Source organism: Parasteatoda tepidariorum, chromosome 12, assembly GCF_982258835.1.
Source record: "Parasteatoda tepidariorum strain Cologne lab strain chromosome 12, Ptep-v5.0, whole genome shotgun sequence".
Lineage (NCBI taxonomy): Eukaryota > Metazoa > Arthropoda > Arachnida > Araneae > Theridiidae > Parasteatoda > Parasteatoda tepidariorum.
Window position 1 is genome coordinate 2,153,792 of NC_141766.1, and position 14,539 is coordinate 2,168,330.

The 14,539-nt window shown below is 28.4% G+C and overlaps 1 protein-coding gene across 3 annotated transcripts in view; it reads right to left on the reverse strand.

Moving 5' to 3' along the window:
• Positions 1 to 14,539, reverse strand: part of LOC107445896 (U6 snRNA methylphosphate capping enzyme Amus) — a 67,608-nt gene that overhangs the window by 8,956 nt on the left and 44,113 nt on the right. For 2 of the 3 annotated variants that reach the window (XM_016060385.5, XM_071188356.2), the window contains one exon: positions 8,300 to 8,426. In XM_016060385.5, the coding sequence (XP_015915871.2) occupies positions 8,300 to 8,426 (127 nt within the window). Of the gene's footprint in view, positions 1 to 2,145; positions 2,172 to 8,299; positions 8,427 to 14,539 lie in introns of those variants that run through there. The other variant, XM_071188355.2, reaches the window with a different exon arrangement.

Sequence of the window (14,539 nt, forward strand, 5' to 3'; positions counted from 1 at the left end):
AAAATTAATCTCAGCCTATTCTTATTTCTTTTCATCAAAAATGATAAAAAATCAACATTTTGGACCCTCTCTCCCATTCATTGCTTATTTACTTCTCACGAACAGTTAAATGGCACTTTATTTGAATTTGCACTTTTAAAATATTTCAATTTATTGTAAATTTGTATTTTGATTTAGTTTTCTATGGAAAAAAATTAATGATAAAAATTTGTTAAGATTTGCGTTTGGCTAAGACTTTTGAAATATGGCTAATTTAGTAGCAAGTAATTTGAAATCCTTAGCGTGGGCTCTGAAATATCTTTGTAGTTCATTGTGTTGCTATTGAAATTAAATATGTAGCTTAATGAAAACAACTAATCTTGAAATTTCAAATGTTTTAATCAAAGTAGTAAAATTTCTTGAGAAAATATAATAAGCAGTTTAGTGATTATAACATTCGTCCTGTTAATAGAGCTAAATGAAGTTATTTTTGCTCCAGTCATAAAAAAAATAGATTTCAAGTTTTATCGCTGATAAAAGTTTTTTTCTTCCCCTGCCCCCAAAAAAAAAGTTTTTGAAACACATTGTCAAACATAGATATTCGTTACCCTTACATTAAGTCACAGAAATACAGTTCAAAATTTCTTTTTCTTGTAGTAATACTTTAAGATCGTATATTCAAAATTTGATTTCTCAAGAATTATTATATAGATTATGTTCAAATATTGTATTTTGTCATTCAAAATTGGATGCTTTAAAATGATTTAAGAATTTTTTGTACCACATGATTTAAAAAATTTTTTTTGACCATTACTTAATAAAATAATAAGTATTTACTAAATATAATTTTTTTTACACAGAACTTCATATAATTGAATTTTATAACTGTGGGTGGGCAAAACTATCACTAATAACTAGTTCTCAAGGTGTAATTAAATAATTTGTAAAAATGTTTTTGCTTAAATTAATTTAACACTGAAGAAATACGCTGAGAAAAAAAAGTTCATGAGAACTACTTAATTTGCAAATTGGAAGAAAACTCAAAAAATTTTTTTTTCTATATTTCATCAAAATCTCTTTATTCCTTATACATATTCTTGTTTTATTTTTTTGCAAGATATCAGTAACAAGGTGCTAATCCAAATTCTTCAAGAAAAACATAAGGATCTTTTAAGCAGTCAAAGAAAAATTTCACACATTTTAAAAAACACTCAACAATAAATTTTTTTATACCTATTATTGGCATTCCTTCATACAAATAAAGAGGCTTAAAATTGAGGAACTGTAAAGACATTTTCAAAATTTTTACATAATCATGATAAATAACTTATTTTTCCTCGTTCTATTCTTGGAACTTAATAATTACTTTAATTATGTCAAAATATTAGTTATTACTACCCGCAATTATAATATAATTAATTTTCATATTTATTGAATCAAATTAATAAAAAGGGAACTTCGAAGTGGAGAAGTTCTGTGATTGTTGACTGCTCTGGGCCAACCTGAAAATATTTAATTAGTGAACAATCCCCAAGTTCAAGGATTATGATACTGATTTAAAAATAGATCAGCACAAGAACATCACGGGCTTTCTGTAAAGAAAGAAATGGCGTGTCACCAGGGAAAGATTATGAGGAAACGAAAACAAAATGTTATTTTGGTACAGTACAGAACCCGTTATCCGGAAATCAGAAAACCGGAAAACCAAAAGACCGGAACGAAATTTGATACATTTTCCAGCCATTTTTTTAAAAAAAAAAGTTTTTTTTCCTCATAAGATTTTTGGATTTTTCTTTCTTTTTTGAAAGATATTTACCTTACCATCATTTTGCAAATAACCATTAGTGTATTACTTCATCGTTTTTTCTTCTTTTTAAGATTATTTCCAAAAAAAATTTTTTTAGTTGGCTTTAACAATAAAAAAACGGCTTTTTGTAGCGATTCAGAAACCCGGAAAAATCAGTTATCCGGAATAGCGATGGTCCCGATCGTTCCGGATAATCGGTTCCCTACTGTATTATAAAAACTATTTGATAACGTTTATTTGGCAGCAGTGATCAGCAAAAATTCGAGGACTTCAGAGGGTGGGAAATGAAGCTTGAAACTGGGAGTGTCTCACAAAAATCAGCGAGTTGTATGCGGGCAGTCTTCGTAGTGGTTCAAAATAAAAATCAGGTCATTTTACAAAAACACTAGGACAAAATTAAGACATTTTTGTAGTACAATACATACAATAATATTTTGGAAGAAGTTGAAATAAAGAGAAAAAAAAACATAAAAGAAAACATTAAAATAACATGGGCAATTATCAAGATTTTCAAATAAAAAATTAAGATAAAACATGTTGTTTAGAAACTATTTAAAAAACCGGTACGATTTTGAAAATGCTCCAAAATATTCAAATAATGTGCAATAAATGAAATGTAAAAGAAATGAAAAACAATGGTTTTCACTGTAATTTGATGGACAAGAGAAAAAAATTACTACTTAAAAATACTAATAAGTTTATCTTTAACATCATTTTCTAATTAACGATAAGTCATATTAGAAAAAAACTTTCCAAGAGCATAAGTGCTGAGTTGCCTTTCTCTAAGATAACCAAAAGACTGAAATAAGATTATAAGTCTAAATGAGGAGTAATTACTGAACAGTTTCTAAATTAAAAATATCGCAGGTTTTCAATTTTTTGGAATTATTAAGTTATTACAAAATAAAAAGTTGATACAAGCATTCCAAAAAAGCTATGTTTCAAAGTGTATCTCTAAAACTAAGCAAAAATTACAAAATAACACCTAATTTAATTACAGTGAGCAAAAAAAAAAAAAAAATCCCCCTGAACAATTTTCATTCTAATGATCGGATTTTCATGTACTACATGTCAATCTTAATGGTTTCTGAGGGTGACTTCAATTAATTACTATATGCTATTAATAAATTAGTATATATTAATTAGAATATGCTAATTAATAACTGCTAACTATTAATTAAGATGGAAAATCAGACACAAAAACACACTTTCTTTGAATAAACTTTTCTTTTACATATTTGAATTCCTGACCCTCAAGAAAATTTAGAAAAAATTGGATCAAAATTTAGGGCACTAGGAAGTTTTATATACTTGGCGTTATCTGAAAAAGAAGCCAAGAATTATCGTCATAGCAGTGTTAGAAATTTGACATAACCATACTCGAGCTGCGTAATCAACAAGAGAGAAATACTCTGTTGCTAAGCAGCCAAGCTGAGAGAATAAAAAAGAATGAATTAAAAACCGAAGTTATATTCTTCATTTTTGAGTTAGCTCAGGTCAGAAAGGCATTTTTTAAAAAAATGGCTATCAGAAAAAATATCTTGAAGTTTCTAGGCAAAAGATATGTTTTTAGTTGATTACTGCCTAAAAACCGAAGATTGCTTTTGTTTTCATCTCTTCATAATAAAATTTGAATCTATTGATAAATTATTTTCAATTTTTCAAGATTTTAGTATTTGAACACATGAACTTTTTATAAGGCATTATTTCTATTAAAGTAGTAGGGCAAATCACGAAAAAGATCCCATAAAAATTGTAAAATATCTGGAAGAAATTATAATGCACATTCGCAAGGTTTTATATATATTTCTTTTTATCGATTTATCAAAAAAACAACTTCTTTGAAAAAAGAAAATCAAACCCTTTTTATAAACTCAATAATTAGCACCTTTAAGCACTTTAAAAAAAAAAAAAAACTTAACTACTTTTTAAAAACGCTACACACGATTAGTGATTTAATGAATTTAATTCAAAGAATCATTAAGTAGACAACACCATAAAACCCAATCCTGATCTCTTTATGTTATTGACAATAAAACTATCTTCTCATTCTCGTTTTCACCCCCATCTACCCCTTCCTCTCTTATTGAGTAGTGGAAAACTTCATGTTTTCTTGAAACCTGAGCTCGATACAGCTATACTTTAGAATTAGTGCAGTCTTGATAAATGATAAAGGTGGGAATGATAAATGCTTGTTTATACTTATGCAAAATTTATCAGTGGGCAATTCACAGCAATTGATTGTAATATATTTTTGATTGTTCAAATCGATATTGCTAAAAAAATTACAAACTTTCGAAAATTCTAGTTAGTCAGACGATGAATAGTTAGGTTACTGAAACAGTTCATGTATTTTTTTGAAAAAAATTTAAAATTTTGATAGTTTTAAAAAAATTTAAATTTCGTTTAAATTAATTTTAAAATTAAATGAACCATGTTATTACATAATAATAATAAGACATAATTATAAGACAATTAAAAAATAAACAAAATAATACAAAATTAAGTTCTTTAAGATAAATAGTTCTCTTGTTACAGTTGTTTAAAAAATATAAAAAATTAGTGAATTTTCAAAACTGTATAATTCAGAAGCAAATACTACAGAAACTATATGTTTTTCATGTCAGAGGCAGGTTTAAGAAACATGCCAAAAATAATTGAAATCTGAACTGATCAATTTTTTATTATTTTATTGCTTGATTTGATTGCTTTAGAAGAATTACATTTTTAACTCTGGACTCTTTTTTAAAGTATCAAACTTTTCAATGAGATCTGAGCTCCTAGCACCCAGGATCTTAGTAAAAATCCCAAATTTTGTGATTAGTAAATCATGTGAATAAGAATTGTGATGCATGAAAAAATTAATAACTCATATACTTAAAATACAGTAAGAGCCCAACTATTTGAAATGTATCAGCACATTTTGGATACTAGAGCACTGAAAATATATATTTAATATTACTTTATTTTCAGGGGGTAAGCTTTGCTGCTTAATTAAACAATAAATTACTGCAATCGACACTTATACAAAATAATGATAAAAGCAGAAAAAACTATAATATTTATATATCTAAATTATTAAATACACAGTAATATAATTAAATGCATGAAAAAATGCTAGAAAGTAAAGATAAAAAAAATAAAACTCTTATCTCTTTTTATTATTTGACACCAAAATCCTTAGTCAGTGTTTCTAGAAAAAATGTTGAGCAGTAAAGAAAAGAAGAAATGCAAAGGGGGAAGGAAAAAAAGGCATATTAGATCTATTGCTTACACAGAATAAAGATACATAAATGAAAGATGTTTTATCAGCTAGAAAGAAAAAATAAATAAAAACAAAAAAACTATTGAGTTCTTCATTCTTAAAACAAAACTTTAAAGCTGATAATCACATTTATCCATATTTATTATCATATTTTTTGAAAAAAAGGGATTATAAAAAGAATATCAGATGTGCTCTAAAAAATGCAGTAAGATAATGAAAACAAATATAAAAACCAAAATTTTTTTGAGAGGGAAAATATCAGAAAAACATCATTCTTAACTCTTTAAACAAAGCAAAAAATCTAATTTTTTCTCCATGACAATTAAAGACAGGAAGTCTATCAGAGTTTTTCTTAAAAAATACAGCAACACAAAATTTTTTTTCAATAAAACAAAAATTTGGAAGAAAAATCCTTCTTACCTCCTAAAACAAAACTTTACAGCTAAAAGTTTTTTTTTGTAATACTACCATTTTATTACATCATATCATGCAGTTGACAATAAAAGAAATAAAAACAAAAAAGTATCAGAAATGCTTTTAAAAATGCTGCCTTATAATAAAAATACAAGTTTATTAAAAAAATTAATTGTTCTTAATACTCAAAACAAAACTTTAGTACTCAAAATCTCAGTTTTTTATATTACTTCATTTTCCGGTAACTGTTGCAGCAAAAATTAAATAAGTAAATTAGAAATTATTTAAATGCCATAATATAAGCAAATGTAAGACAAAGTTAATAAAATAAAATTGCAAATTGGAAGAAAACACAAAAAACAGAAAATCCTCAGCATTTAATCCAAATCTACTTATATTCATTACTTCTGCTCTTGTTCAATAATGATGAATAATGAATGATATTCATGTAGCTGGCACAGGCAATAAAGTTGTCAATTGAAAAACAATAAATTACATTATTTTTTTAAATTTTCCTTTACTGAACAAATAAAGTAAAATAAAATTAAACAAAATAGCTGAATTTCTCTAAGTTGGTGAAATGAGTTCAATCCAAATAAACTTCAACAAGTAACAGGTTCAACATCATAAAACATAAAAATAAAAATTTATCATTTTTTTATATTCATTTACTAATATTTTCCCTTCTTTCTGAGGAGAAATTTCTAATTCTCTTGAAATCTGACCACGACACAACTGTGTGCTTAAACTCAGGGCTCGAAAAAACTCAGAAATTTTACCCGTCCCCGAGGACGGCTTGCCCAACAATGTACCCGTCCTCCTTTGAAACTAACCCGTATCTTCTAAATAAATAAAAATATAATTCTCTCTTATTTATTACAAACATTTATATAAATTGCACAATGAATTAGTAGTTACTAGGATTACATTATACAGTAATAAGGTAACTAATAGAAACCCAGTATTTCTTTTATGAAATAATTTATTTCTTTTATGAAATAATTTATCTCTTATGAAATAATTTAAATGACAAAGGTCAAGTTATCTGGAATGTCAATTTATCCGAGGGTACTGCCTTTTTTAAATGAATCAAATATGACGTTTGCCAGTTATACAATCAAGCCAATGATTTACAGAGGTTTCTGTTAATTCCTTCGTTAGAAGTCCAAATGCACATGCACACAGCAACTTTTCTTTTGTTTACCGATTACGTGAGCATTTGGTCTGACGAAGGAATTAATGGGATTTCTAGATTAGAGGGTCATTTTAGAAGTGAGGCGCTAGACTCTTGTAAGATAACAAAAATTGAAAATGTATCATGAACATTATCGGAAAAACAGCCGTCCGGGCGGACGTCGGAATCGAGAAATTCGTTGTCTGCGGAGAATTTTTGACTGCCGAGGACAGGCGGACGGGCGGTTTTTCGAGCCCTGCTTAAACTAGAGCTGTTTTAGTTTAGCAGTGAATTGGAGAAAAAATAGTTCTGTTTAAACTAAATGCTTGCTTATGTTAACATAACATTAAAGAAGGGGGAGCATTCATTATTAATAGTATAATAACAATATAATAACATAATAATATAATAACTTTAATATTACAATTACATTAAAGAAGGGGGAGCATTCATTGACAACTGATTCGAATTTTAGAATGTTCAAACAAATTTTTTGAAAAAAAAAAAAAAAAACTTAGAAATTTAATTCTAGATAGTCGGGTTCTTACTGCATCAATCTCCTCCTCTAAACTTCATTTCAGTCAAGGAACAATTTTTCTTTTTTAATTAAAAAGATGCACATTTTCCCCTTTCTTAGAAAATATCAAAATGTCATGAAAAATATGTTTTTTTTTTTTTTTTTTTTGAGAAAATGAAATATTTTGCGAACTGTGCAGTTTTATATAATATTTTGGTGAAACTTACTTATTGATGAGATGCTGTCAACTCTGTAATAAGTACCAAAATATACTTTTCACACAAATATTTGATTTGACAGAGAATAGCACCAATTACAGCTAATACATTTTTTCATGTAAAAATCCCAAAAATTTCTGAGGATCTATCATTCTAACTGTCAATTATTTTTACTGTTGCAGTCGTAAACAGTACAAAAATAAACAGTAATGAAAGTATATTCATAATGTAATAGCAATTTTTACAAAAAAAAAAAAAAAAAAAAAAAAACAATACTAAGGTAGATAAAAGAATAGGCAGTTCTTTTATCGATCTACAAAACATAATCTATAAACATCTAAATTTATCTACAAAACATTAAAACTTATTTTAGTATCCTTTAAGAATAAAAGGAAGTAAAATTCAAACTACGAATGTGATAACGAGTCAGATATGCAAACCTGCTGAAACTGAAATTCAAGAAGGAAAGAAATTTAAATGTATGGCATTGTAAACACTTAGTGAATCTATAATTAATCGATGCAATGTAATCTAATTATGAAGTGTATAAAAACAAACAGGGGGAAACAAAACTGAAAATCTTAAAAATAATCTTAGTACCATAAATCTAAGAAAAAAAAGGAAAAACATGTCCAATTGTTAGACCTCACAAGTGATGGAAAGCCATCCTGGTATTCATAGGTAGGTTAAAAAAAATTGTCAATTCACATAATACATAATGTTGATAATTTATAAATTTAATATTATCATTAAAGTTAATTTAGTAAAGCAGAACTTCGTTTGTTCTTAACTTAAGCAAAATATATATTTAATTCAAAAATACATTTAAAAAAAATGAAGATTTCAATAAAAATGAGAAAAAAGAGTATATAAATTAAATAATCATAATAAGTTTGAAATTAATAAATATGACTATAGTAACTACCTTTAGCATAATTTGTTATTCTACCAATTACTTCACAAGAGCTGAAACCAACTTCACTGGATAACAAAAAGTCACAAAATGTCTCAGGCCTCATTTTTAAGCTGCAGTAAGTCTTGTAGATTGAAGGCTGAAACATACAAATAGTAGAATATGAAGATGCAGGCAAATATAAAAATAACATTTTATACATAAAATCAATTAGGATGACTAGAAACACATGTAAAACAAAAAAGAAAATCTAAACAAAATATCCTGTAATTGTACCTAATGTCTCATATTAGCCCAAATGATTCAGCTTTAAAGTGGTCTGTGAATATTTCGGCTATCAGAAATAAAATAAATTTCAAAATTTATGATTCTATGGTGGTGATTTTTTTTATTTACAATAAAGACTAACTAACTGAGATATTATCAGGACCATTTTGTGGTCCCAAAGTATGGAAAACCTGTGTTTTGTAAAAAACCAGCGTGTGACTTAGCCAAAATATTTTAATTAAAAGTAGTATGCAGAGTTAGATGCATCATCATCATCCTTACGGATTACCTCAAATCTTAAGGTATGTGAGATTTGAATATAAATTAAAGTATAAAATGTTCAAAGGTGCTAAAAAAGATTACCAGTGTATTGCTGTTGAACTAAATTTAAAATTTTCAGATGAAAAAACTACTGCAGTATTAACTGATATTATCAAAAGCAGTGCAAGGCATATATATATATATATATATATATATATATATATATATATATAAAAGTGACACTACATTAGTCAAAATTAAAGTAAATAATATTATTGGCAGATGAAAAGATGGAGAGTAGATACTTTAAACTGGAAAATTAAAAGTGGAGCAAGCGAAATGGAAATTGGAACTTGCTAAGTTGCAAGCAAAATTGCAGAGCAAAAGTTTCATTGAAAATGATTAAAAAAAAAAAAGACTGTTTAGACTCTCTCATTAAGAGTATAAGAACTTTAAAATTAAAACTAGACCAGAAGGCTGGTGCGATATTTTTCATCATTAGAGAGAATGTTCATCTTTATAAATGTTCTGGATAAATTTAAATCGGAAATTCTCAACTTGTCAAGAGAAAAAAAAAGCCACAAATGTAATTACATACATAAAAGATAATGAATTGGAGGATTATTCAAAAGTTAAAGCCATAGTATAAAGAGAACTTGAGCACTCTCGTCAAATTTGTTTAAAAAATGAAAAGAAAGCACAAAGAATAGTTTTGGATCAAATTAACTAAACACGGGATTCGGTAATTAGGAGTTTAAAAATATAAGAAAAGCAGATTCTTGGGTCAAACCATTAGAATTGCCTTAAGAAATAGATTTATATTATAGTTCAAAGGGTAGATAAATTCGAAATGTAATAATAAAAATCTCTCAGTATGTCTCAAGTATTCCAATGGATGAAAAAATTCTAAATGGAATTTTAAAAATGAAATTAATGTTTTGTCATTAGATCATATTGGGTTGTTCAGAAAGTAATTTCGTTTTTTGGGAGGAAAATGAAAGAAAATTTTCGCATAATGAATAAATAATTTATTAAATTATTTTTTGACAATTCTGGTCCAACACCTTTTGTCATCTTTCTGGTAGTAGCATGATTCCACGCTAATAAAATTTTTGGTCTTTGCTGGCAAAAAACTGATCTAGGAGATTTTTGATCTCTTCATTTGAAGTAAAGGTTTTACAGTCCAAAAAGTTTTGTAGCGACCGGAACAAGTAATAATCCGAAGGCGCCAGAGCTGGAGAATATGGTGGGTGTGGCAGTGCATCCCATTCTAGCTGTAAAAGCTTTTGGCAAGTGACCAAGCTTGTATGAGTTCTCGCATTATCTTGGTGGAACACTATACCTTTTCTGTTGATTAATTCTGGCCTTTTCTGTTGAAGAGCATCATTCAGTTTGTCCAGATGATGACAGTAGACTTCTGAATTAAGTGTTGTGTTATCCGGTAAAAGCTAAAAAAAAAAACCCATTCATTTTAAATCCAACCAAACAGACAGCATCATCTTTTTTTGTGGATATTGGCTTACGAAATGCTTTGAGCAGGTTCATCGTTTTGCTCCATGATCTCTTGCATTTGACATTGTTCTAGACAACCCATTTTTCGTCCCCAGTAATGATGCTCTTCAAAAATGAATAATTTTCATGACGTTTGAGAGGTGACTCACAGATGTCAATGCGACGACACAAATTTCTCACCCTGAGAAGAGGAACCCATATATCGAGCTTCGAGGTTAGACCCAGGCCTTTTAAGTGGTCATAAACAGTTTAATTCAATAAATTTAACCTCTCACCAATCTCACGTGCGGTTATTCGCCAATTTGCATTAACTAATGCCTTTATTGTGTCTTTATCAGCTTCAGCGGGCCTTTCAGAACGTGGTGCATCTTCGACATCAAAATTGCCGGATCGAAATTTTGCAAACCAATTCTGGCACTGGCGTACTGTCAACACATCTTATTCATACACATCGTTAAATTTTTTTATGGCAGGAGCAGCATTTTGACCTTTTCTACAGTAAAAAAGTAAAATATGACGAAAATGCTGTTTATTGCTCACCATATTTAAAAGGGCACCAACCATAAAACTACTGCGTATAATTAATTGAACTTTTTCACACACAAGCCTTGCTATATCAGCTATCAAAACATATAATGATAATGCGGCTTAAGTGTGAAGTTGGGTTCGAAAAAATACAATTAAATCCTCCGTCGGAAAAACGAAATTACTTTCCAAACAACCCGATACATTTGCGTATATTATAGGGGCAGAACATTTTCTGGAATTCCATTTAGAATATTTTACATCAAAATACAGAATGGAATTAATCAAATTAAAATAACTATTTTAATTGCCTCAGAAACCAAAAAGTTTCGAGTTGTAAAAATAAAGAATTCTCTTGCACTTGCACATGCACAAGATACAGAAACATCGAGAATCATCATCTTCTCCCCCCCCCCCTAAAAGAAGGAAAGATAAAATGAATCACTAAAGGAAAAATATACAGTCTAGTCTACACGCTGAGGCACTGCTCATCGACCTTTTGATAGCTAATACTAACATAGATTAAAATTTAATTTTAACTACCAGCAATTTCAAGCATGATTTAAAGGCAGTTTTATTTGTTTAATTCGGGATGGTTAAGGAAAATGTTACACAATTAGAGGTTAATTTAAGTTTATCAAGTTTATTAAGTTTACACCATTTAAGTTTATCAAATAGGATTTCACTGATGGTGTTGATTGCATATTTGTCATGCTACATATAGTCACTGACTGTGACATATCTTACAATTTCTTTTTTTCTTCTTCTTCATACAATATAGTTGAGGAAGCCAAGTAAGAGCAGTGTATAAAGAGCACTGCCTGTGAGTCCAATGAGCTGACTTCACCTCCTTTTGAGTGAGGAAGGTAAAGTTCTCACTAAAGTTTACTTGTAAAACACACTTAATGAGATTCTGCCTAAGCTGCTTAAAATACTCAGATTGTGTTGATTTTTCATAGCAGTGTAATAAAAATTTTTCTTATTGGAACTCAAACTGGGACAGTATGCCTTAATTATGAAATTGAGCACATTCTTTGCTGCTATTATTTTTGTTCCGCTGATACCATTTTACAGGCTCTTGTAACTGATGATCAAGAATTGTTATCACAAACTGCTTAAAAAGGAAATTATTCTTACATTTTTCACACAATTAATTGAGCAATTGTCGCAAGTGGCCAGATTTATTAATTCCATGTCCTTATTTGTCAAACTGTGTGATTTTAATAGTAAATTCAGATTTTCGTGAATAGCACATGCACACACATGTGGTGTTTTATCTATGCATAAAACATAGATAGGTTGTAAACAGCAAACTTAGATTTGCCAATTTTTATGCTCAGATGCAACTGCTTTAAAGCTTGATATGCTTCCATCAAGTTACACAGCGTTTTTTTTTCTTCTTTTTTTCTGTGACTTTCTGTCCATTTCCTCTGACAATCACACACTCAGCTCTACCAGAAATCTGGTAAGAAAGTTTATCAGATGAGTAGAAATTTATAGCAAGTTTTTTTTGTTTCACCAGAAACTTTGTTAAAAGGCTGTTTCTTATGTTCTAGTAATAAGGTTACAGATTCACTGAGTCTGCATAGAATGGTACAACATTTTCTTGGAGATTCAGATAATGCACTTATTAATAACTTTCCAATATCTGAGGAGCATTGTAAAGAGAAAATCCTTCCCGAATTTCTACTGCTGGTATCAGTGCCTTTTTATTTATCCTTTTTTTTTCAATTTATCTATTTCTCTGTTAAAGTTTTTCTTCAAAATATTTATATTATCATTTTTGTTTTATATTCTTTATCTTTCTTCTTACAATTATTTTCTTTTTCTTGGGGCATTCTAGTTCTATATTCTCTCATTACTCACTTGAAAAACTTTTAACTATAACACTATCAAATAAAAAAAAAAGACAGTTTTGTATAAAAATAATGTTCTAACAATGGGGGAACTGGTTTAAACTAGATAAACCAGGATGCGTTAGCACTTGTTTACATTCCTAGAGTTCTTCTTTAATAGCTAACCTTAAGCTTTGTTTACATCTTGTGTAACTGCGGGGACATTTAGCTTTGTCCTCTCTGTTACATCCTTTCTGTTAAATGAGAAACTTCAAAAAAAAAAAAAAAAAAATTCAAAAATATAACATAACATGATTGTACCAAGACTTTATTGTAAAAACCAATTATTAAGTTAAAAGATTTTTTATGTAATGAATAATATAAACTTAAAAGAATAATTGTATAGAAGGGACAAATACATCTTTTGAATAATTTTTTACTGAAAAAATACATAAAAAGATTTTTTTAAGGCAATCACTGCATAATTAGACTCACGAACAACTTATTTTAAAATATAAATTAAACAATATGTAAAATCATAATATTTTTATTAAGTTATTATTCTTTAAAATAGACAATATTTTTGACAGAATAAGTCAAAATCTTGAATGCCCTCTATTTATAATAAATTTAACAATAATCATGCACAACTCCTAAAAATAATTTCTGAATTAGACCTTAGTGCTTTTAGTGAAAATAATGAGAAAATCTTAAGTGCTATAAATCTAGAAGTTTCTAAAACTTTTATCTGGGCAGAAAGCACAATTCAAGTCAAGCTTCAGATGTTTGTTGCAAACAGGGTATCGATTATTAAAAAACTAACTGTGATCAAACAGTGGCATCAAATATTTTCTCAACAGAATTCTGTAGATCTTATATCAAGAGGTATTGATCCGGTAAAACTTCAATCTTGTAAACAGTGTAAAAGTACTCAGAGTAAGTTGGTGTTCTGGAGCCTCAAAGAGGTGAGTAAATAATTTGGCAATCAGAAATTAAATTAACTTCAAAGTTTAAGATTCTACTGTGGTGTGGAAGATAAGTTGAGCTTTCGCCAGGACTACCAGAGGGAAATACTGTGGAGTGCATAACTAGTGAGGATCATTTGCTCACTAAATGAAGTAAATGTCTACTAAAAAATTACTATCAATTGCCCCATGTTAAAAACCCATCACCATCCTGAAAATGCAGCCCAACGAACAAAAACATGAACAAAATGTGATTTACTGCAGTCTGAATTTTTTTAAATTTTTTAAAGTACATATTAGATCTGCCAACGTCAGAAATTCGGAAAGCCTAAGATTTTTTGCAACAATGCATAACATAATAATTTAAACAATAATAAATATTAAAAAATAAATACATTCTTTACCCCTAAAAATTACAAAAAAACAAATTTATCAATTTTTAAAAACAGATTGAGTGACTGTTGAGTTTTTAAAAACGTATATAAATTTTTCTGAAACACTTTCAGCCTGTCAACAAAGAACAGAATTACGTCTGGAATTTTGTTTTATGGTTGAATATTCCAGCTACGGACTTAACATTTTGCATCTATCCTATAAAAATAATACTTTTATTCTGAACAAACTTCAGAATTCTGAACAAATATTTATATACTAGATAAAATACTGCTGCAACTATGATGATTTTATCAACTCTCAAATTTGCAAATTGATCATACATTTCTTTGAAGTTTAAATGAACTCTGCAAAAGGTAAGAAGTTTACTAATCATGAAAAGCGCAGATTGAAGCTCAACAGAAAAGAGTTTCGGTAAGAAAATAGATTTAAAAAGAATTTTTGTGTTGCTTAAACACTAATTTTTGATGGAGAAAAAAACTGTTTAATCTATT